We start from the raw sequence: 25,715 nt of genomic DNA, 5'->3' as shown, positions 1-25,715 counted from the left end.
CCCCCCTCCCCCCTTGTTGCCCTGGAAAAGTGTCCACAAACAAATTGTGGACAGACAGACTGGGGAGACGACAACATACGTCCACATGAAAATGTGGGCGTATAGAAAACGGGTGAATATATCACTGTTACACACTTCATAAAAAATGGGTGAATATACCACCGTTACACACTTCCTAGATTATGGCCCCTGATTGTTCACAATTTTTTCTTTATTTTAAAAACCGTTAAAATATATCACCATTCCACCATAATGAAGGTTGAATTCGAATTTCAGGAAAATTGAAGGGCCGCTCTTTGTACGCAAATTGGGTAAAAATATGTAATACGAAGGTTGTGGGCCCTCTAGAGGTCACAATTTTTATCAGATTTTGATGAAACTTAAAACATATCTTTATATCCAAAAAATCTCAGTCCCTTTTAATATTTGTGCATTTCAGACCATAACTTTCTGGATTATCCTGCCTGGCAGCCACTAGTTGGGATTTATTGTAGAAATAAAATGATAAAGTACAGAGTTTTTATATTTTGAAATTGTATTTATTACAAGCTATACGATGAAGACATAGCTACTTGTTACTGAGACATCTACTGGTTGGTATCTAAATATACCCTTGTTATATAACAATAATTATAATAAAATATAAATTTACTTTTTTTTTACAAATACTATTAATAATAAAAAATAAATGGAATGAATTTTATTTGTTTGATGTTATAATATATCATGCTGGAATACAGTTTGATGCAAAAAATGAGACAACCTTTCAGTATAAAGTTTTTAATAAAGCAGAATGATAACAATAATGATATGATTTACAGGTTTTATAGAATCATTTCTACTTTTCAATGACATGTCCTCTGTATATAATATTTGGTACCAGTTCTATACTCATTTTATTCAATTAGCATTATCACTAACCTAATTCAAACTATTTAAATTTCACATCTTTAATTAACTGTAATAACAAACACTCCTCTTCTAACAAAATCAATCTAATAATAGGCAGATTAACAGCTTTTCAATTTCTAGAAGTCATTAACATTTATAACAATAGCCATGTGTGGGGAAAAAATTATATAAAAGTCAAACTACTGTATATCATATTTTAAATAAATTGAAGATAATAATACAATATAATGCATATCTATCAAAAAGCTGTATGCGATTTCATACCAAATAAGAAATGGTTTATCTTAAATCAGAAATTGGCTTCATTTATACATGAAGACCTTTTTTATAAATTTGCTGTTAAAAAGATGAATAGGCTTTCAAAAGTCCCTACTATTAACATTAGATTACAGAAATGTTAATAAATATACCTTTACATGAAGGTCTTATATTAATAAATGCAAAATTATCAATTTTAGTCACAACAGGTTTCATTAAGGTAGAAAGATATATAACTTTTCTTATATTTTTTCATAAATATACATGACAATGTGATATACATCACTTGATAACATTTAAATTAATTAACAAATATATATGTACCAGGGATACACAGATAAGCCCACATTAAAATGCTCACATAATCATTTTTAAAGGGATGTTGAAAGTTAATTATTTTAAGCGGCAATGGCTGTCTCAAATTGTTTGTTATGTTTGCCCTCTGACAAAACACAGATAGATTGTAAAGGATGATCACTGTCTTGTAAATATTTCTGTAAATATACAATACAAAAAATATAAAATTTGAGAACATAGAAATTATTGTTTTAAAAATAGAAATGAATAGCAATGCAATGGAAGGAAGAAAATGTTTTATATTAGACCAGTTAAAGATGAATTATGTAAGATTCAGATAAGGAGCTAACAGTTCTCGCTATAATAGTTTAAAAATAGATATTGAAAAATTAATAATTTGAAAATTTCAATCAAATGAATTCATTGTGAGCGAAGTTATGGCTGTTTCAAGAGTCTTGATTGTCACTGCTACCATAGTAAAATAATGTCTCAATTATCCATCTTTTAATTCAATTATTAAATGATGATCTTGTTTCAATCCATTGAAAATTGTGTGCATGCGATAGCTAGAGAGTTGATGATGGTCTTGTCATGTTAATAAATGTCTAATTAATAGACCTTCAATAGGCAAATTTAGCTCTTATATAATGTATCTTAAAGTCATATAGTTCAATACAACTTTTACTACAGACTGACACATCAAATACCATTTTATGGATATTTAATATTCACAGTATTGGCAAAGCACTGATAATTGTTAATATTTTATTGAGAATCTGATAACCTTCAAAACAAATACAGTAGTAACGTTTTAATCATTGAATATTTTTACACATTTGGACAGATTATTTTTGAAAAGAATTCAGTGTTTGGATCATTCTTCGAGAAAAGAGACAGGGAAATGGGGTTTAATGTCCACTCGACACAAACTAGGTCATTTCAGGACTAACATATGGTTCAATATCATTTCAATAATTCGCTTGTGCGTAGGGTTTTTTAGCAGTGAGAGGAATCCGGAGAACACGGAGAAAACCCACAAATTGGACAGGCAACCCTACTCCTTGTCATGTACAACCGGGGAATCGAAACCACGTCAGCTGACTCAATGACATACTTTATGATACAGTGCGCACGTGCTAACCATTCGGCGATCCAACCCCCCCATTCCCCGAGAATGAGCCATAGCCAATAAAATGCAGATATTAGGTGCATAAAAGTATATATTGAGATAATCCTAGAGGATTTCCCAATCAAACATAATATCTCAACAAGCTGCTATCATCAGTCTGCGGACAGAGTAATATAAGTCCAGTCGCCACTTTCACGTTAATGAGTTAAAATACACTTACATGAGCATAAGTCATGGCATTTTTCTTCTCGTTAGATGATGTCTTTTTACCAACCCATACATAAACTGTTTCTTTGGTATCGAAAATAAACACGTCCTGATAATAAAAAATAAAATCTCATTTCTTATCATGTTATCTTGAATGATTTTCATTACAAAAAAATTCTATCAATTGAAAAGTCCACCTGAACAGAATTTTAAAAATTCTACTTCCTACAATTATGTATGTATAAATAATACTTACTTTACTGTCAAAATCTTTCTTTGATATTTCTCCTGATTTCTCTTCTGAGAACGTCAGCTTACCAGACGCATCAGACAATCTGTACAAAAAAAATACAGATAATAACTATAAGCACTATATCTTTGTAATGGATCATTGAGTAAAGTCCTGTGTACACATTGACATTCACGTAAAAGAACCCTGAAACCTTGACATTCGGAATACAAATATGATTAGGCTGTAGCACTGCCGTCAAGGCAAATTTTCCCCCAGAGCACTCGGTATGGCGAATGCCATGCCCATTTTCATTAGCCCGGATGGAGCAGAAAAGTAGGATGTTAAGCCCATTCATTTCTTTTCAACTTTTTAATATGGTACATATTTTACACAGAAATATAAGTTGTAACACTGAAATGATTATAAAAATCTTTACCAGCAAAGTACAAGTATGGTGATTGTCATTAAAATCAAGTCCACCTCAATAGTATAACATAATGGACCTTTAAATCACATGGTGAATTTCTATTGGCTATATTTTCCATGTAGTGGTTAATTACTAATCATGAGAAAATAATAATTTGAGACAATATAATCTTAGCATCTGGACTCCGGTTGAATTTAGCATGTAAAATAGCTCATTTTTTTTAGACTGATGAATAAATAAAAATACATTCTTAAATCTGTTTAATAAGAATTCAATAATACAAACCTGAAGAGTTGTTTTGTTTGATCAGCTGCAACATATGATGGTCCATCAGTTTCATCTCCTTCTGTTAATGTAGAAAATATAGGATGCTGAAAAAACAGAAAGAGATTTGCTCAGACATTTCTTAATCAACAAACAAAATTTCAATAACGACAATATTTATAAAATTGAGCCTGTCAACATGTTTATAAACTAAAAAATTGTACAGGTAAACACTATTTAAAACTAGTTTATTGACCCAATTCCAACTGTTGTCACGTGTCACTGGAATTTGGCATGGGAGGCTTTATAACTATTGGGTATTATCAATAACTGTTTCTCGGTGTATTTGGTGTTCTATCTTGTGGTTAAGTGAGAGGGATGTAATGACAAACTTTGCATCATTTGCGTCATGGTTTTGAGTTTTTGCGCCCCCTGAGATTTTGTGCCCCTCTCGCAAATGGCAAAAAATCACGCAGATTCAATGCGGTTTTTGACATTATAATCATAATCATAATGCTTAACCAGTGTCAAACATATACCATGGGTCAGATATGCTACAAATCGACTCTAGCTTGTTCCATACAGCCCTATTCTACCCGACGGCACCTGTAATAATTTAGCCAAAAGTAGATTGATTTATGATACCATAGTGGCCAGTTCATTGTTTTACCAATCGGCTAGATTAAACATCAATTGGCTAAAGCCAACAAAAAACAACCGGTTAAGAACAGTCGTTGAAATTTGCACTTTATCAACAAAAGTAAGGACTGAAATGTTTTCTTAATCAACAAACATAAATGCTGAAATGTGTTCTTATTCAACAAACATAAGGACATAAATGTGTTCTTAATCAACAAACATAAAGAATGAAGAAATATGTTCTTATTCAACAAAAAATAAGAACAGAAACTGTTCTTAATCAACAAACATAAGGAAAGAAGAAATGTTTTCTTTAGATAGTAATCTATAGTAAATATAAAAATTGGATAGGATCATCTTTTTCATGGGTTCTTCATTAACTGACAGAAAGAAATGACATCATGAAATCAATAGAAAGCAATTGTAACTTTAATTCGATGGTCATAACTTATGTCAGGATTGATCGATTGATTTCTAAAATTTTGGACCAAAATGATTTTTTTTTGATAAGGCTAATTTTATGGACTAAAATAAGCATACAGATTATTGCTAGATCAACTTACATCAGCTTCAGTAAACTCTTCATCTAATGTCTCTATTTTAGCTTTACCAGATCTTTCAGCTGCTATATCACGACAGTACTGCATGGCCTGTAATATAATAAGATCTTTTAAAATCAGAGTTCAGTCTATAGCTTTACAAATATTTCATTTCATTTCAGCTTTTACAATAATCCTGTCCTAAAAAAAAAGGCGTTGTTGTTATAGTTTCTTTAAGAGAGTAAGTAGGCCTACCTCCTGTAAAACCAGCTTATCCCATTACAAATTTGCTCTATGATATAGGCCTATCCTTTGAAAAATTAGGATATTGTACAAAGAAAGGTAGGCAAGTTTCCATTGAGGACGGAAGCTATAAATTCCTTTGGCAAGACTGACCAACCAGTTTGACATTCTAAGGGCAAAAATGAAGCCAATTCCTTGCTTGTTTTAAAAATATGTACCATCTTGTTTGGCCTTTAAACTTATTGTCTGTTGTCTAGATTATCTCCCCTAATCGTTTATTAGATATTTGGCTTATGGTTAATCCCATTTGTCAATGGGGACTTCAGTCATTCGGGTCTGTATTTAACATATAATATATATAAATTACCTTGAATCTTTCATCTTTATTACTACCTTTACCATTCCACTGATAAATATTTAAACCAGCATCCATTATATAAACATCATTAGAATCAAGACGACTTCTTGAACGGGGAATCTAGAAATTAAACAGATATTGACAAACAAAATTCAGTGTTTTATATCAATTCAAATATATATGGTGTTTATTTATATTGATATATACTCTTCAAAAAAAGAAGGGGATATTCAGAAACAATACAAAACTGCGGAAATGCACTGCTGTTTTTATTAGAGGCAACCAGTGTATGTTAATAACAGGCTAATTGCCTACACATGAACATAAACAGTTCATATGGGCTCATATCTGACAGCCCCATTTCACTTGCAAAGAGATACACTGTCAAAAGTGAAAATTGACGCGAGTAATTGCTCCACCAATCCTCAGACATTCAGCAATTTGTCGACGCATGCTGATAATCAACCGTCCAATCACGATTGGGGCAATCTGACCCACTCCTCTTGCAGTGCCACGCCCAATTCTTGCAGTGTTGTCGGTTGACGTTGAGGAACACACCTCCCGATCATGTCCCAGACATGCTCTATTGGGGAAAGGTCAGGACTCATGGCTGGCCAAGGCATATGGCTAATATGGTGACGCTGGAGGTAGTCATTCACGACACGAGCGCGGTGGGCACGGGCATTATCATCTTGATAAGATGAAACATCGACCTGCACGTTGAGCAAAGGGCAGAACTATCGATGCCAGGATGTGGCCATGGTAGTACATACCAGTGACCCTTCCTTGAACAATATGCAAGTCCGTTCTGCCAGTCATGGTGATTCCTCCCCACACCATAACAGACCCACGCCCGAATCTGTCATGCTGATCACAGACTGTGACACATTAAGCATGTTGGCTACTGCTCGCTGTGTAGAACCCATTTGAAGCATGCCAATAGGAGCAGAACAGAAGGACGTTAAATAAAATAAGACTATCAATTTATTTAGTCTTATATTAAAAGGATTTTTTTTTTCTAAATGTGAATTAAATAATAACTAACTTACCTCGTTGACATTGACACCTCTTCTATCGCCATGGAAATGAAAAAGTCGAGGTGTGTATTCTTCAGGTTTAACTTTTCTAAATCCTGTATCGGCGCCACCATTGAGTATTCTGTAAAAGTAAAACATTGCCTATAATTTTTCTTAATGAAAAACAGAAAAAAATGATACATTAGGCCACACAAAATAAATGTCTTGTTTCTCGGGCAACTGACAGCTGAAACTGTAGGGAGGGAGGGCGGTTTCTTTTTTTTTTTTAATCATTGATGGTGCAAAATAAAATTTGGCTATTGCTGAAAATTGTTGGGGCGGGAGGGCGGTCTTTCTTTTTTTTTTTTTTTTAAATGAGAAAGTCATTACTTGTTTACGTTTTTGCTTTCCGTTATATTCAACTTTATTGTACATACTTAAAACATAAACCCAAAATCAAGTCTACTAAAACACTGAGACTGAACACTGACTGAAAGGAAAATAATTTTCCATATTTAATTCACATAATTGGATTGGTTTAAAATAAAATTCCATACGACTATGTAATAGCCCTCCATAAAGACAACAATATTTTTAAAAACTAAGCCTCTTTCACCAGGTGTATCAAAAATAATAATCATGGTAAACAGTATTTAAAACTAAATCTAGTATCGCCGGTTTATTTATAATTATTTACCGAATTCCAACCAATGCATGTCACACCGTGTCATCGGTATTGGAGATTGCCGGAAATACTGTTTCTTGGGATATTCGGTGTGTTTCTCAGGATATTCGGTGTTCTATCCGGTGTTTATATTGAATGACTATTTAAATCTAACTAACAACTGGTCAGTAAAACCATCAAATCGGTAATCCAATTATTATTTTCCGGATTATCGAAACTACCGTAAATGTGCTAATAATGACCCAGATTCTAAGGTATGCATTATGACGACTATCGTCATCGTATCGTATTCTTAGCTATAATTAATTAACCTGTTCTACGGTTCATTATTTTATCAATAGGATTTTCCAAACAAGGACCGACTGAAGCCGGCAATAATGAGCCGATTACGATCGAATGATTGAAATATTGTCGCCAATGACTTTTAACACGAATCAAATTCTAGTTTATCAGGGGAGGTAATTAATATCACGTGATACAAAATGGAGGTTCTTTCGATATCAATAAAAAAGGCAAATCTGCCAAACTTCGCCATTGTTCGGATAAAAAAGACAGCATGTTCATCTGAATCAGTTTTAATACATTTGAATAGATATACATGTATGGCGGATGTAGGTACATGCGGGATATTTTTTTTACGACTTGCTTGTCGATGTGCGGGCGGGCGTTACATATTTATTTTTTTTCATCAAGACTAATAAATAGACGGCACGCGCAACCAATTTTGCGTGCGGGCGGTGCCCGAGAAACAAGTTATTTTATTTGTGTTGCCTTAATAACAAAAGTTGCTTAATACTATCATTTCAATTCAAAATAACAGTTTCTTTTAACTTAGGAGCTAAAACTGTATTATACATGTACTTACGTAATAGTTTTAAAATAGGATTTAAAGAGTTCTGATTCATGCCCCTGTACTTCTCTATGTTGTACTGGTACATCATCTAATAGTGTATCTAATTCTACTGTTTTATATGCAGCTGTCCCATACTCATCCTAATAAATATACATGTTTATTAATCTATATAAATTTAGTATAGAGCTGTACCATATTCGTCCTAATAATATACACATTTATAAAGAGAGAGAGAGAGAAATGGGGTTTAACATCCACTCGACACAAACCAGGTCATTTCGGGACTAACATATGGTTTTTAATTTTATTTCAATAATTCGCTTGCGCGCAGGGGTCTTTAGCAGTGGGAGGAAACCGGGGGACCCGGAGAAAACCCATGAGGTTGGACAGGCGACCCTACTCCTTGTCACGTACAACCAGGGATTCGAAACCACGCCAGTTGACTCAATGACAGGCTTTATGATACAGCATGCGCATGCTAACCATTCGGCCATCCAACCCCCCACACATTTATAATAAATAAATATATAATTTTATTTCTCATGAAATCTTGTTTCTCTCTTTTGTACCAGAATGATCAAAAAGATCCAAAGGAAAACAAATCACTTGAGGTTTAAAGTCCAGATTTTAGTTTGCATACTGGTAATAACTAAGGCTGTGCAAAAATATCGATATAATCGATAATCGGTAGAAGTTATTTAGCGATACGATAATCGATATTGAAATTCAAATATCGATTATCGGTATATTTAGCTTCTGACGGCAAGTTACGATCACTTTCACATGACTGAACAGTGAACTTGCCGTAGTCTGGCATGCAGATGAATGAACGAATACACAACGTCAACACAACAACTATTTTCCCCCCTCTGCTTACAAACTGGCACATTTTAAATATATATTATTGTAAAAAAACTAAACTTTAAGATTAAATACATTATTTTAATATTTTCGTTGTTTTTGTTGTTATTACTAGTTGAAACTAAAAAAGGTCACGAACTTTGTGAACAATGTCGATCGCGCGTGATATAGTAAAATTAGAATTATCTCCCTTCTTTGCTCTTGATTGATTTGTAGAGAAATTGTCTGCTTTCACGATAAAACTAATTGTATTATTAATGATCAACTCAGCTTTTATTACTAAATCATGTCAGATACAGCCCATACAAAACACGTTTTTGACTTCCCGGGAAAATATCTTTATCTCTCGTAATTTCTTGGAAGAATTCTACTTTGGTTTTCGTCAAAATTAACCAATCATAAAAATTCTACTTTGAAAGCCGGTAATTATTTTTGTATTGTCCAATCAATAGACACCTTCTATTATATTTTATTCTATTATTAGTAACACTGTGTGATCGCCAGTAACTTGCAAAGAGAAACCATGTATTGTCTTTGTATTTATCGGAGATATTGAAATAAAAAAAAGGTTCAAATGAATCAAGAACAAAACTTAGAATAATACTCAAGTTAATCCTACATTTAGCAACTAATTATTTTACATTAATTGATTTTTTTACGTACATCGGCACAGTATTAGACTAGGATAATAACACTACTGTAACTCGATCAACACAAATAACAGGTCGGTAAAGTTCGATTTTTCTGGAAGAATGATAATCGATTATTATCGATAATCGCTGACAAATTCTTGCCGATAATCGATATTGAAATTTCATATCGATTCCCAGCCTTAGTAATAACAGATTGGAAAGGGGAAAAGGTCATTTACTTCCTCTAACATTGAGAGATAAAAAATGAGGAAATGAAATAATTGGAGTTGTATGTCCTACTTTTCTCCACCTTTGGCCTGAAAGATATTTTTTGGTATTCATTATAATATATAAATATATACCTGTGTACTGAATTTGCCAATCCAGAAATGAACATCAAATAATAATTCATTTCCACCTTCCTCTTGGTATGTCTTAAAACAGAAAATAAATAGTTACATATTAATTAAAAGATTTAACATTTAGATGTATGGGGGAAAAATCCTAACGACATCTAAATTTATTTGTATTCGGTTCAGAGTAACTCAAGCTCTTGTGGCACCATTATAATATAAAAGCCTATATATAACTACCATTCATAATTTATACTTTTCGCCCTTTCAAAACACGAAAGTCGAAAAGTAGAAGTTTCGAGAAAATGTGTGGCGATAGCATGCTATACAAGCCAAAATCTACTCGAAAATAGGAAATTAAGAAATAATACACCGCGATAATATCACCCCTCGTTTTTTCCTAATTTCTTATTTTCAACTTGCATTTTGGCTTGTGTACCATCTTGTCGACTTTTTATTGATTGATGTCAGTAAGAAGGTGCCAACACGTATACCAAGCCATAATGCAACTCGAAATGTAGAAATTAGGAAATCAACACATCGCGCTATTAGCGACCTATCATGTGGGAAATTTTGCCCAGACAGCGGCACTACGGCCCACTCTTATATGGAATTCCAACTGTCAAGGGATCTCTTACGTGCATGCCAATGAGTACACGGGACCTCAGTTTTTCGTACCATCCGAACGACTAGACAGCTGTCCTTGTCAGGCCCTCCGTCCTGCATTACTGACAAGGGGAAAGCACGCCGCAAAGTCTGGAAGAGAAAGAGGAAGAGAGAGAGCGAGAGCAATGTGGTTTAGCAGTGGGAGGAAACCGGAGGACCCGGAGAAAACCCAGAAGGTTGCACAGGCGACCCTACTCCTTGTCACAAAGAGAGAGAGAGAGAGAGAGAGGGAGAGAGAGAGAGAGAGAGAGAGAGCATTAAACCACTAACCCCCATGTAAAACAGATTTTATAAGTTGTATATTGTATATATACTGGTATGGGATAATTGTTTTACAATAGGCCTACAAGTAAGATATTAATAAATACAAAAATATGACAAAGTCGACAAGACCGCACACAAGCCAAAATGAAAGTAATTAGGAAAAGACGACCGGGCGCTATTATCGTGGTGTAGTATTTCTTTATTTCCTATTTTCGAGTCGATTTTGGCTTGTATAGCGTGCTGTCGCCTCACATTTTGTCGTAACTTCTATTTTCGTGTTTTGAAGGGGCGGAATCCTAAAATATGGAATGCTAACATGTATCCCTTAAAATATAATATTTATGTTTGTATTTTTACAGAGGGGGTCTATAGGCTTCTGCCTCTTCTCCAATCTAGTTTCTGTGAATAAATATTGTATAAATCAAATATATAATGCACTACTTTATCAAAGCAATTGTCAATGCACTTGAAGAAGAAATCTGTTCATGTTTCCGTATTCCTTTTATTTTCTAGTTGAGCAGACATACTATGCAGATTATCAGTAGATTATGAAAAATCTAATGTGCACTGTTATCTGCTAGTTCCACAAAATGTCTCCCTCTAATAGTAATAGGCTAAGGAAGCAATCTGATTAAAATATAGACATATATTTTGTTTCAATGGCCTCTACTACATGAAGATATTCATGTTTCTACTGGGTTATCAACAGTTCCGTGCACCTTATGCCAATAACTCGCCGTAACAGACCATTTCATTGGCTAATCGCTCACATTATCCAGAACGCGGGTTTTATAAGGGAGTGAACTCTGTACAACACCAAACAGTTAATGAGCTGATAATACCTGTTTCCATTAAAGAGTAAACATAATATTTTTTAGTTGATAAATAATACATATACTTACATTCAATATAATATAAGAATCACCGTTGTAGAATTTACCATAATCTTCTTTTGGCCAGGAAGTAACTTTAAATTTCTGTCACGAAAAAAAGAAAGTATGATTTATTTCAATTCCTATTTTATAAGTTTACCTTTCATGACGATGAATAAATATGATCATGTCCTGAAAAATATGCTTCATTTTAAAAAATAACGGGCAGTTTAAAGGTGGATGTATGTTTAACCTTTAAACTCAACTCATCCTGCATTCACTTTATTAGAATGAATAAAATAGGTGACTCCCCTAAAAAATTACAATAACTATTTTACGTGAATGACGAATAGGAAATAAAGTTATTGTAAACCACTCTGTGATAATAAGGCAGTAACTATATATAATGTGCATACATTGATCTATTCATCATGTGGGCACAAATAAATAGTACTGACACCGTACATTGTGATTTCACAAGATCACGTGTGTCCATAATTTAGGTCACAGTGGGTAAATATTAAGGAAATATATTTAAATAAAATTTCCTTATGTTATCTTCCCTAAGACCTATTGAATGTCATATTTGCCTAGTAAAAGTTTATCTGAAAACAAATAATGTTTAAACTTATCAGTAGGCTATAAAACCGTAGAGGTCAAAAATTAAATTAGCTAAAATTATATTTTATTGAAATGTTTAAAGTTATGTAATGACCTGAAAAATTCAAATTGACACAAATTACCTAGTAAACCCTCAATAAATTAAACAGTGCATCAATGACATTACTCACATGCTATAATCAAGCGGTGAGGGCACTGGACTCCCGAGTAGAATGTATAAGTGTTGAATGCAAAGAACCATATGATTTTTCAAGCCGCATTCCCACCAACTAACAAGGAAAGTGTTGCCTAATATGATGTTCATCCATGTGCACAATGGAGAATACACATAACAGAAACCTTGATGGTTGGAATTTGATCAAGAATAGGTGGAAATGCCACTGTCTGGGCAAAATTCTCCTCCCTAGCATTGCATATGTAACCACATATACCGGTAGTATGTTAGTTTTAAAATGATCTCATCCCTACATAATTTGTAGATTGTTAAAAAAGTTTCCCTTGAAGTATTGTAAGAAAAAATATAATATGTATCTAAGAATTTATTCAAATTGTAATATTTTGTTTATGAATAGAAGTCCATCATTCAAATTCAAATGTAAATGTTGTGCAATGTGTCAAGTTTCATAATGTACCAGATTAATTCATCTTGCCCTTAAAGCAATACTCTTATACTCATCAAAAGTGAAATATTGCACAAGCAGGTGTAATGGAAGATATTTCATACGGATTTCTACAGATGTTAACCTTTCTTTCATAATAATTCATATGTACCAATGATAATACTGTACAATAAATTATCTTTCTATGGTCTTTTAAAACATATTTATACTAATGTTTTATTTTTGTGATCAGTACATGAATTCTCAATCAATGCAATACCACACGAACATATTTGAAGATACTTTGCAAAAATTCTATCCCTTATCAAAATTGACTGGCAGACAAAATTTTGAAGTTGAAGTCCTGTGCCGATACCTTCAATAACAAATTTTCTGTAATTTGAGTGTTTAGAACATAGTATTGGGTATTGTGACAGGGTGGATAGTAAGTACTATCTAGAAAGAAAGCATACCCTGCCTTGGAGACGTTACCCATTACTACTTAATAAAGCCTGCTTATCCATCATTATTTAAACCTCAATCTCTCCACATGAGAGAACCACTAATAAGGATAAATACATGCTTTATGAATAGTTTGGATCTCAGTTTCAGAAACCTAGTCTTTCAACATGCCAGATCCACTATGAGTATAAATACATGCTTTATGAACAGTTTGGATCTCAATTTCAGGATCCCAGTCTTTCAACATGACAGATCTACCATGAAGATAGATATACTGTATGAATAATTTGGATCCGGATTTCAGAAGCCCAGTCATTCAACATGACAGATTTACCATGAACATAGAAATAAGAATACATGTAGTTTGGATCTAAAAGACTCCATTTCACAAACCAGTTATTCAACATGACATATCTACCATGAAAAAAGATATATGAATAGTTTTAATCTTGGTTTTAGAAGCCCAATCTTACATGACTAATACTATACATATGCTTTATAAATACTTCAATATCTTAGAGTATTAGCTTCTATAATCAGCTAGATAGATATTTGGCATTTATAACACTTTCACAATGATAACCTTTACTATAAACAGATAACCTTTAATGATAGATATATGTGACATAATAATACATAATGATAACAATATTTGGTTGCATAACACAACTTATTTCTAAACCCACATACAAACTTCTTTATCACCACTGGGAATTAAGGTTATATATGGCTAAAATGATCCCTGTAGTATTGAGTTTAAGTATATAGGAAGCATTTCATATTATCTTATCATACTGATATGCCGTATCTAAGAAAGGCAATTTCACAAGGTTTACTGAAAGCCTTAGGCAAAATACTGCATTTATTACTCATTGGCTCATTTCAAATGGTAATGAAGGTTACATTTTGTTTCTTTTGGTTTCATCTAACTGGTTTGTCTATTCTTTGTGTATATGGCAATGTGGTCTTCCTGCCTGCTTTTACGTGCATTAATGCAGTATTCAATATTGATAGAGAAAATTGCATTCATTATTTTGTGACATATGATGTGCAAAAATAAAATGATAAAGCATGAAAGGTCGTTTAAAATATACCATGTTCATGTTTTTACAAATCCTTTAAATTTATTTTCGCTACAAGTATTTTCGTAGCTTTATTGGATATGTATTTATGGATTTTCAAATAAATATAAATCCTTCCTGTAAAATCAATAAGGTTTACTCTCACTAATGGTATGTTCTATCTATGGCTAAATCTCCCCTTTCATTTTTTAATATCCATCATATCAAATACTGTTTCATGTTACAGTCTCCTTAATTAAAAATTTATATTATCATATAACAATCGGTGTTCTATAATACAGAAATAAATCTGATTAACAGTCAGGGAAGTCATACCTGTCATACCAGTCAGGTACATATCTATTCTTGTTATTGGATGTTGCATGTTATTTGTAACACAGAAGAATATAATCAAATGGCTATAAGGCCTCATAAACCCTGTAGAGAGGCTGTATTTAATTTTTTGGAACTTCAATTACTAGAGTAGCTCATGGTAGTTTTGTATGCACTTATATGTCCAGAGCTAAACTCTTCAAAAATCATCTATTTGAAGGTCATTGAACATTTTTTGATTGGTGACACATTGGTCACCGGGGCCGAAATACGTGAAAATGCCACGCCCCTTTTTAAGCGCAGCACTACCCCCTGCCATTACTGTATCTCTAGAACCGGTGGACCCAGAAGGTTGTGTGACCACTCAAAATCTTCGGAATGGCCACATTATAGGGGGTCTGTAATAAATTTATATGTTTAAAAGTCAATAGCTTTTAAGATATTTGCCAAAAACTGATTTATTATTATATAATTTACTCATTATTATATTACTTGTTGCAATTTTTTTCATTTGTCTATTTTAGAATTCAATAATGTGAATTTTTTACACTTATTGCTCTTACTACAGTCACAAAATATTACATATTTTATTTTCATTCTTCTGCAAGTGCATTAAAAAACCCTTGACAGTCGGAAATCTAACAAAAAAAAGGGGAGTTATCCCCTTAATACTGATTTCAAGAGGGTATGAACCTCCCGGTTGATGTTACTATATAATGGCAGGATTTCATTATAGTTGAATTGTGCATATTACAATCATCTTAAAGTGTTTTTGTAATAACTGCATTATCTACAATTAAATACGCTTAGCCAAAATATTTTTACAGGAAATGTTAGTGATTTCAAGGTCAGCAGCCAAGGGAGCTTTTGATGGGACTGCATGCGTTATATGCAACTCTGCAGGAAAAACTTTAACAGGAACTAATGATGGGTGTGTTAAAATCCGAATGGCAGCAGAACAATTGCAAGATTCTTTAGTTGCCTCAAGAATAAATGCATACAGCAAGACATTTATGTACCATCTGAAGCCGAAATGTTGTTATTCTACTTACATTCTGAAGTCGAGAAGATCTGCCAAAACAAAAAAGTGAGCCAGAACTTGTTGAAGAGGTTGAAGAGGGAGAAAGCAGTGACAGTTATAACGTCGCCAAACGACGAAAGAAGAGTTCTAGTTCGAGTTACAAAGATATTGAAAGAAAGTGTGTTATATGTGACAGAGTAAGAGAGAGTTGTGGTGATAGGGGTCGGGTACTGTATCGCATCTCAGAGTCTGAAAGAGCAGCATTGTTTCTAGATGCTTTGAACTTTTATAAAGACGAAGTTAAGACAAGGTGTGCTTTTTTTGATGAAGCTGGTGATGTGTTTACTACAGATGTATTCTATCATGGGAATTGTTTACGACAATACTTGCTAAAGTATAATAGTAAATTATATAATAATAAATCAGTTTTTGGCAAATATCTTAAAAGCTATTGACTTTTAAACATATAAATGTATTACAGACCCCCTATAATGTGGCCATTCCGAAGATTTTGAGTGGTCACACAACCTTCTAGGTCCACCGGTTCTAGAGATACAGTAATGGCAGGGGGGAGCGCTGCGCTTAAAAAGGGGCGTGGCATTTTCACGTATTTCGGCCCCGGTGACAAATGTGTCACCAACCAAAAAATGTTCAATGACCATCAATTAGATGATTTTTAAAGAGTTTAGCTCTGGACATATAAGTACATACAAAACTACCATGAGCTACTAGAGTAAATAGGAAGTGGGGGGGGGGGGAAATTTCAATTGCCTGGTTTCCATTCCATTAGAAGAGCTAGACAGAATCTTTGCAGGACTCACAAACCCTGTCATTAAGTAAATGGGACTGATTTTTAAAATATTGACAGTTCTTTGGAAACAATTGTGCCCAGTGTACCCAGTCGTGAATTATCTGTAGTTCAAATAAAAGCCTTCTATAAAATAATTGTAATGCAAACATAAGAGATATTTTTGATATTTACAAAGAATAATTACTGTTTACTTACCACTATTCTCCAGATTTGAATACCAACATTTTTTCCTGCATTCTTCCATGCTGGTTCAGTTTCTGCCGATTCCTCTAAAATAATGATTCAACATACATTATGCAAGAGCTAAATCTGCCTATTGCATGTCTTTCTTTAGGACTGGAATGTTATCTAAATCATTAATTAGACATTTATTAACATGAAAAGATGTCATCGATAGCCTGCAATATTTCCTGGATTTGAATCTGATTTGCTGCTCAATCCTCATTGACGATTTAATGCAAAAATGAATAATTGAGACTATGTTTTTTATCGTACTGACTTTATCAAGGCTAGGCCTAAAATTCAAACGCTAAAATTTTGGTTCAGAGTGGATCAATTTGACTGAAGTTTTCAGCAAATTCCCTTTACATTATCTAGTTTTTAACTATTATAGTGAGAACTGCCAGCTCTTTATCTAATTTCCCATAATGCCCCTTTAAAAAGCTACATGCCTCAAATGTTTGGGGTTTTCTTAAAAATATTTCCCAAATCAATGATTTACAGATTTTGTCATTTTAAATACAGCTTATACATAAAAACGGACATCGCTGAGCAAAGAAAGCACTAACTAAGTATTAAGTATTTGAACTAATGTACCTTGTACTTGTAGTCTCAAATCAAGTAATTGTAAATACTATGGATATAATATACTTACTTTTAACTTGTTTTTCTGTATCAGAACCAAATAAAGCTAAATTAGAATCCTTCCAGTCATATTCTTTTGCTTTTCTTAATCCTTAAATAGAATTTCAAAAATATTAAAATATGTCATATACACTTTTTGTTCATTGGGTCAAATCTTGTGATAATTTCAAGGTTTGTAAAGCCCAGCCATCTATTGCAAATGATTGGCTTATCATTTAGAAAACAAATCTTGGAGAATCTTAATGACTCAACAACAAAACACATACTTATGGAAAACAGCTACTAGTGCATTTAAGGCGATGTTTCGTAGAGTATTCTCTCAACATACTTTTATTCAAATTATCCAAACCGATTAATTTTTTAATTTATGTCATGCCTATTTATGTGTACATTGATTTCTTGAGATTCTAAACAGTCATCTTAAATATATCTGACAAGCTAGACCAATATTTACAAAGTATTTTTGTAATACGCAAACTTGCAAAATTCCTTTTCAAGACATGTATTATTTTAATTTTAATTTTTTTTTAAAATAATACATATCTTTGACTATTGAGATATATGTGAACAATCTGGACTTTTGTATGTAAAATACTTAATACATATCATTTAAAGATTTCACTTCAAGCATAACTATGTCCTCTATTACATACACAAAACTTATCTGAAAGTAAGATTCATTCTAATCACTAGAAAAAATTAAACCGAAATTGATTGAGGCTTGAGGATATTTTCTAAGCAATTTGAAGGCACATATATTAGTATGAGGGGGTTGCTTTAATTTCAATAAACTACAGGTCACACTGATTTAATGATGTACCGAAAAAATATTATTTGAGTCTTCAATGATATCAAATATATCCTAAAACCTGTTGATACTGTCTGGTTTTAGGGTGGTCAAGGTACATGTAGTTAGAGACATGGACCATGGTAGAGATAAAAGACTTGCCTGTCATGCTGATAATAATAAGTTTCTATTTCTTCTTGATAAAATTAGGACTTCCTGTATCCAATATCTGAAGAGAAAAAAATATTACAAGTATAAAAAATAATTACCCAACAAATAAATCAACAATATTTGCTCCATATGAAATTGTTATAAGATTTCTATGAGCTATGAAATTTATATTCACACATTCTGATTAAAATACAGATCTATATTTCGTTTCATTTCTTATACTTCCGATAGCCTCTACTATGTATAAAGATCTGACCAGTTGTAGTGGAAGGTTGTGTCAGGGGTCATACGAATGGCTTTTGACCCTATGGCGTCAAGACATTTAAGTAACCAATCAGCATTGATGTTTCTTGCTGCAACAGACCGTTTCATTGGCTAATTCCTCACATCATCCAGAAAGTAGGTTATAAACAACATTAAAAACTGTTATCTGATCCAGAATATTTTTTTTGTTTGTATTCTAGCCTGTATAGTCTTACTAGAAACTCTAATGCAATAGAAATGAAATGATGTTTAAAAGGGCATTATTGAAGATTTGATAAAGAGCTGGCAGTTCTCACTATCACTATAATTGTTAACCAGCGGCTGCCAGGCAGGATACGCCCACATTTTGCAAGAGATGAATAGAGAACAAGCTACAATCCGATATGCGCGAATATCGACAGGAAATAAGATCTTTGGGTTATAAAGATATATTTCAAGTTTCATTAAAATGGGATGAAAATTGTGAGTTCTAGAGGGTCCACAACCTTGATATACCATATATTTACACTATTTGCGTATGAGGGGTGGCCATTTTGTCTGGCAGTTTTGGTCCGATTTTCACGATCATTAGGGTGTAAAGGTGATATACTAAAACGTTTTTTTAAATCAGATAAAAGTTGTGATATCTAGAGGGACCACAAGCTAAAACGCGATTTTTCGTACAATCAAGGGCCATAATTCAGGAAGTTACGATCCGATATGCGCAAATATCAAAAGGAACCAAGATCTTTGGGTTATTAAGCAACAAATTGGATTCAAATTCAGTGAAAATCCAACACATAAGATGGCATCGTGAGTTGATTAAGGTCTTTTCATGTTAATAAATGTCTAATTAATAGTTTATATAACATTTCAGGCCTAAAGAAAGACCTGCAATAGGCAGATTTAGCTCTTGCATAATGTATGTTTTACATCCTACTTTTCGTTACCAACCTAGTGTAGTAGAACCTGAGTATTGGAATTGTTTTTACGTGCATACAAGACAAATATCTTGTGAAATATGGTACCACACAAGGCGGTAAGGGGGTTAAAAAGAAATTTTTGAAACAATTTTTTTTTCTAAGTCAAATATTATGTGAAAATATTGTGTAGATGTGTAGAAACACCACAGACGAAAAACAGTCTCAAAATTATTGTTAAGTCAAAAATCTGGTGAGGATAAGATGGTCTGAGAAGAGGGAGAAATTTTTGAAAAAATAGAATTTTTTTTATGTACAATATCTTGTGGAATATCTTATGTCCAATATCTTGTAGTAAAAAACACCACAGACCAAAAACACTATCAAAATTATTTTAAGTCAAAAATCTTGTGGAATGTGGTTCCAAATAGTGGGGTAAAGGGGTCTGAGAAGAAATTTTTGAAAAAACAGAATTTTTTTTTTCTATGTCCAATATCTTGTGGAAGTCTTGTGAAAAATTCCATTCAAAAGACACCAAAGTGATCTCAACATCTGGTAAATTAACAAAATCTCAACATCTGGTAAAAATTAACAGATCAAATTTGATTATTTTTCAACATCTGGTAAATTAACAAATCAAATTTGAGTATATCTTAACATCTGGTAAATTAACAAATCAAATTTGATTATATCTCAACATCTAGTAAAGTATATCTCAACATCTGGTAAATTAACAAACAAATTTGATTATATCTCAACATCTGGTAAAGTAAAAATCGAATGTAATCAAATTCAAATATATCATTTTTCAAAAATCTAATATCAATTATGTTTCATTTTTTAATGTTGTACGACATTGATATTCGGTACAAATATGAAAATTTGAAGGTGGTTTCAGATCACATGATTGTATTGACTAATTACATGTAGGTATAGGGGCTTCGATTTGTGATGAATTATGGGATTTTGATTTAGAATAATGATATTAATGGTTGATCTGTGAAGGAACTGTTACTGGCTGACCTGGATAGAAAGCAGATGATTAGATTACAATGTAGTGCAAAAATCAGATGAAAATACATTCCGGCAGCTAAATACTACACCTATAATATCCTATAAGATTAAAATTTAGTGGGTAAACGCATTATGATAAGATCTAGTTTGAAAAGGATTTCACAACCGAAAGATAGAGCCAGTTTGAATATGGGCTGAATACATTTTATCTTGAATATGTTAAATTAAACTTGAACTTTTCAATGCAGATTCATGTATAGGTCATACACACTTTACTCTTGTAAACATACTGATATAACAAGTACATACAGTATATTAAGTTTAAATTTGATTTTATCTGAAACATAAATTATGCAAGAACTAAATCTGCCTATTGCAGGTCTTTCTTTATGCCTGAATTGTTATATATACTATTAATTAGACATTTTATAACATGACTAGACAATAATCAACTCTCGATGCCATCTGATGCTTCCGATTTTCATTAGATTTGAATACAATCTACCGTTCAACGGCCATTGATAATTAAACACAAAAATGGATAATATAGACTTTTTTTTTATTTTCATCACAACAGCAACAATGACAATCAAGGCTACAAGGTTTGTAAAATGAGTATTTCTCGGCTTAGATTGAAGTAATTTGACTGAAATTTTCAGAATATTTGCATTATATTATCTATTATTTAACTATTATAGTGAAAACTGTTAGCTCTTTATCTTATCTTCCATAAAGAATATCCGCATTGGTATTCGCAATAATTTCACACATTCTTTTTCCATTCACTTGAATTGATATTTGTTGTCTATTTTTGCCAATTTTATAGAGAACTTTAACATAAAATCAGCTCAAAAATACATGTCAATTTTATTTATCTTTTAAACAACAAATTATGGCACTACATGAAAATCAAAATTGCACCTTAATTGCTTTCACTTTTAAATTAAACTATTTTGCACGAAATTCTAGACATACTTCCCTAGCTTCACCATAAGAATCGTCTTACTGCCAATATCTCTCAGTGGCACGCAGGACACTTGCATTACCTGCCATACATGTACCGTAAGTACGCCACTGTATACAGGTATAAAGAAAGGTTCTATTTTTAAATTTTCTATAATGTCTCAAACCAATGATCTCCTTTCATGCAATAGGTGAACATCAATGATAAATTCAGTACAAATAAAATAGAGCACAGCTTGACAAAAAAAGCCCTGTTATTCATCAGCTTTACATGTTCATGTTTATTTACTGAATGTTACTTTGCAAACAACCGATATTGATCACATACATGTACTGGTAATAATTCATTCATAATGGATTCCAGGCATGATAAACATCATTCTCACATGACACATTCAGAATTTCAACACTAAAAATTGTTTTCTCAAACAAGATTTACAATCATCCATTTATAAAAGTGCTGAATCTAGTATATTATGTTTTGTTTTTTTGATATGTTTGGTATATTAATTTACATGTGTTTTTGTTATATTCACTTACATAATATACCTATATCACACTATGCAGGCATTAACCCATACATTCATGTTAAGCCATGCATGAAAAAAGTTATTTTTAATAAATGTTAAAAGCACTATTCCTCCACCCAATAGCCAAGAAAATGATATCTATTTCCCTCATTTGGGGCATTTTCTAATTTGCATTTTATGGCCCAAAAACAATTTGTGAATGATTACCAACACCAGCCATCATGAATGAATAGGGTGAAATTATGTGTTGACAATAAATTGACCTTCAAAATATACATGCCTTCACAGCTACTGGTGAAATATAACTAGGTGTAGTTGTAATGATAAGTTACTCTACTGAACATTAACATTACAATACAAGTGGGTCTGAATAACAACTATGTTTAAAGGACAATATTGGTGTCAATCATTATCACATATGTGATAAACTGGTTAAACCCATTCCAAATATAATTTTATCACAGAGATTATTGCTACAGATGAATAATGAAGGTTTCAACAAACGGAAGTGACGAACGCAAAAGGAGAACGCAAGTTATCCTTCTATATAACTGACTGAAATGACGAGTGATAACAGATACATGGGTGATTTTCTTCTCGCTAATAATTTCTTCGAAGACCAAAAGTTGTTGTGTCAGACTGTGAGAGAATATATGACAATTCAAATAAGAAATTGGCTGTCACTAGATAAGTTTTGTCATATCTCTGATTAACAAGACTGCTTTTCCCCAAGAATATAATAAATTTCAGTGCAAGTCAGTCAATTAGACTACCAAATATAACCAAAACAAGAGTGGCATGTATGCGCTTTCCGCCTCATCTACTTAAATAATGTACACCTACAGAATTCACATTCTATTAGTCCGTATTTTAAGCCTTGGGCGATGAAAATGTGTTTTTCTAAATATTTAAGTAGTGTTAGCTTCAGTTACAGCAAATTTAATTAAGTACAGTAGTGATACAGGTCTTTATGTTTCTATACCAATCTACATGTTTTTAACCAAACTGGTCTGCACTGGATCTTACTTAATTAATTTGACTGTAATTATGATTGGGTCAAAATGAGGCTGATGTTTTCTGCCAAATTGAACAAGCAGTTGCCATGCAAGATATACCCACATTCTGCAAGAGATGGACAGGAGAACAAACTAAAAAAAAAAGATGCGAATATCTAGATCTTTGGGATATAAGCATACATGTATATTTTAAGTTTCTTTAAAACCAGATAAAAACTTTGTATTACATACTTTTACACTATTTGCATACAAGGAGCAAAAAGTGTGACAGACAGTCTGACATGCTTTCTTCGAAAGGCAGGGGCCAATAACTTTTGAAAGATATGTTGTCTAAATGACCATTTTATTCATAATAATCTTCATGTTGTTTTCTCATTTCAAAAGTTGACTTACAACCGTTCAATTTTGACTTTAAAATCATGGTCCATAGTCATAGAATTTTGTATTTGACTAACAGGTAAAGACTTTTTGTATTGATTTACCCAAGCAGGAAGATATTTTTATTTCATGTTATTCATCATTGACTATGAAATAAATTATTATTCACGGCAGAGGCGTGCTGGACGGGTTGCCTACCCTGCGCTCACAAATGCAAAAACAAAAGAAACTGGAAATGGTTGATCCGATGACATTTCTTACCAAGGTATAGAGGTGTGTGGCTATGTGCCCTCCCTTCCAAAAAAGTGTTCTCAAATTTCGAAGAAATGCCCTAATGACAACATTGTGCCCTCTTTTTCATGTTGCCCTTGTTTTGTTCAAACCAAATCCAGAGATAATAAAAACCAATCGCGCTCAATGTACATACAGAATATGTCCGTTTTTCACTGTTGATGCCATGGTCCCATGCAAGCTCAATCCGGCCATGATTTCCACGGATGGCTCCCTGATTAGATTTCACATCCGGATTAATATTTCCATAATATTCGGAATCAATTAATTTGTCTTAGTTTTATAATCGAAAATTGCAACATGGGCAACATGAAAGTTTTTGGCGGCTAGCATTCTCAGGCCAATACACTAATCACTACCATGAACCCTTCAACATTAGTATAATCTGTCACCGGAAATTTCTTGGCCTGGCTTAAAGTGTCTAAATCTTGATCTTATCTCATTCTTGGAATTGTGTCAGTTTACTTACATTCTACACCTCCCTCATTAGCAAACAGAATTGAATGAAACTTTGCAGGTACCTTTTGCACGCGCCGGGTGCGCCCCCCCCCCCTTCTGAAAATCCTGGATCCGCCTCTGTTTTGTAAGGAATATCATCAGTCCTTTTTGACGCTTGTTTTTATTTCCTTACAGGTCGTGGTTTTGGATTGCAGCTAATTAAGTATGTTCAAATATTAAGGACTTAATCATAATTCCCCTATATAATCAAGTGTCAATCTACATAATATCATGGACCTTATAATACATTATAAGGTCCATGATAATATGTCATATATGCGATATACATGAACCTCAAATCGATCCCAGAGTATAATCAAGTGTCAATCTACATAATATCATGGACCTTATAATACATTATAAGGTCCATGATAATATGTCATATATGCGATATACATGAACCTCAAATCGATCCCAGAGTAGGCCTAATTCACGGTGATAATTAATCATGTCCTAACGCACGTTGAGCTGCGACAATATACCATTTCAGAAACTATATAGCTATAAATTATAGTATAACATCTTAAGCAAATACAATGCATATTCCATAAACTTCAGTGATATTTTGGCTACACCGAAATAACGGCATCATACTTAAAGCAGTCAGATCATTTTTTTCTTGATTGATGTATACGCTGTTATAAAATGATCATGATAATTATTTATGTACTTTTCATAAGAAAAAGGGTTATTTTCAGTTCTATTTAAGCGCCAATTTCGAGCCTGTTTGTATCAATAATCTCTAACTTACCCCGAAGAAAGTTCGCTATTTTATTTGTTGAATTTATTACTAATATCCTTCAGTGATGGCAGACCTGGGTCTTTCCTTGACGCTTGTTTTTATAAACTGTCAACTAACGAAGCCTGTCGACCCACAAAATAGGATGGGGCGGGATAAACTAGACCACGTGACCTGTGCAATCCGTTGTTGATAATGAGGAAACACTAGCGGTATTACAACATACATGTACATATAGCTGTTACATTCCTTGTAATGTTTCTAAGTGGAAAGTTCCAGGTTTTCAACATATCAAGTCGAGGATGTGAAATGTCCATATGACACTGATTCACTGAATGCGTCAATCAAATGTACGTGTTTTGAAAGAATTAATCATTGTCTTACAAGAGTACATTATACGGGGGAACGTCCTAAAAATAAACTAAATGACTAAGAATATCTAATAATAAAGAAAAACGTGTTATCTATAGGCTGGAGTCCATTTTATCCTATAAAATTGTTTAAAACAATTAAGGCTGAAAAAAAGAGTTAAACGCTACATTTAAAACAACCGGACCATTGTATTGATGAAGCAAAGAAAGTGAGGGTTAGTAAGGGAGCTACGTTGAGGTTGTTTCGAAAATCGCGTACAAAATTTCTACCATGCTAGGGCCTAGACAACGGTGCTCGATACTCCGCTAACCTTG

General features: G+C 33.0%; 1 protein-coding gene across 3 annotated transcripts; it reads right to left on the bottom strand.

Moving 5' to 3' along the window:
- Window positions 1-517: 517 nt before the first annotated feature.
- Window positions 518-25,199, bottom strand: LOC126828726 (gelsolin-like protein 1). 3 transcript variants are annotated; one of them, XM_050558695.2, is made up of 14 exons: window positions 25,042-25,199; window positions 18,429-18,495; window positions 17,490-17,570; window positions 16,811-16,884; window positions 11,738-11,812; window positions 9,915-9,986; window positions 8,072-8,199; window positions 6,555-6,663; window positions 5,515-5,625; window positions 4,929-5,015; window positions 3,748-3,833; window positions 3,060-3,138; window positions 2,817-2,912; window positions 518-1,664 (listed from the first exon to the last, which is right to left on the bottom strand). In XM_050558695.2, the coding sequence occupies exons 2-14, from the start codon at window positions 18,433-18,435 to the stop codon at window positions 1,569-1,571; spliced, it is 1,101 nt and encodes a 366-aa protein (XP_050414652.1). In that variant the 5' UTR covers window positions 18,436-18,495; window positions 25,042-25,199; the 3' UTR covers window positions 518-1,568. The 3 variants fall into 3 exon arrangements, with proteins under 3 accessions (XP_050414652.1, XP_050414653.1, XP_050414654.1); XM_050558696.2 differs by lacking the exon at window positions 25,042-25,199 and adding an exon at window positions 21,590-21,685; XM_050558697.2 differs by lacking the exon at window positions 25,042-25,199 and adding an exon at window positions 21,536-21,581.
- Between the last annotated feature and the right edge of the window lie 516 nt (window positions 25,200-25,715).

The sequence above is a fragment of the Patella vulgata genome, chromosome 7 (genome assembly GCF_932274485.2).
Source record: "Patella vulgata chromosome 7, xgPatVulg1.2, whole genome shotgun sequence".
NCBI lineage: Eukaryota > Metazoa > Mollusca > Gastropoda > Patellidae > Patella > Patella vulgata.
The sequence above is the reverse complement of the archived record's forward strand: the minus strand, read 5'-3'. Positions and strand labels throughout refer to the sequence as shown.

Bases quoted from the DNA above. Each gene is read 5' to 3' on its own strand.
- LOC126828726 (XM_050558695.2), bottom strand. The intron at 16,885-17,489 runs GTAAGTATATTA...TCATTATTTTAG, and splicing joins TACAGAAAAACAAGTTAAAA to AGGAATCGGCAGAAACTGAA. The intron at 5,016-5,514 runs GTAATTTATATA...ATTATATTACAG, and splicing joins ATAAAGATGAAAGATTCAAG to GCCATGCAGTACTGTCGTGA.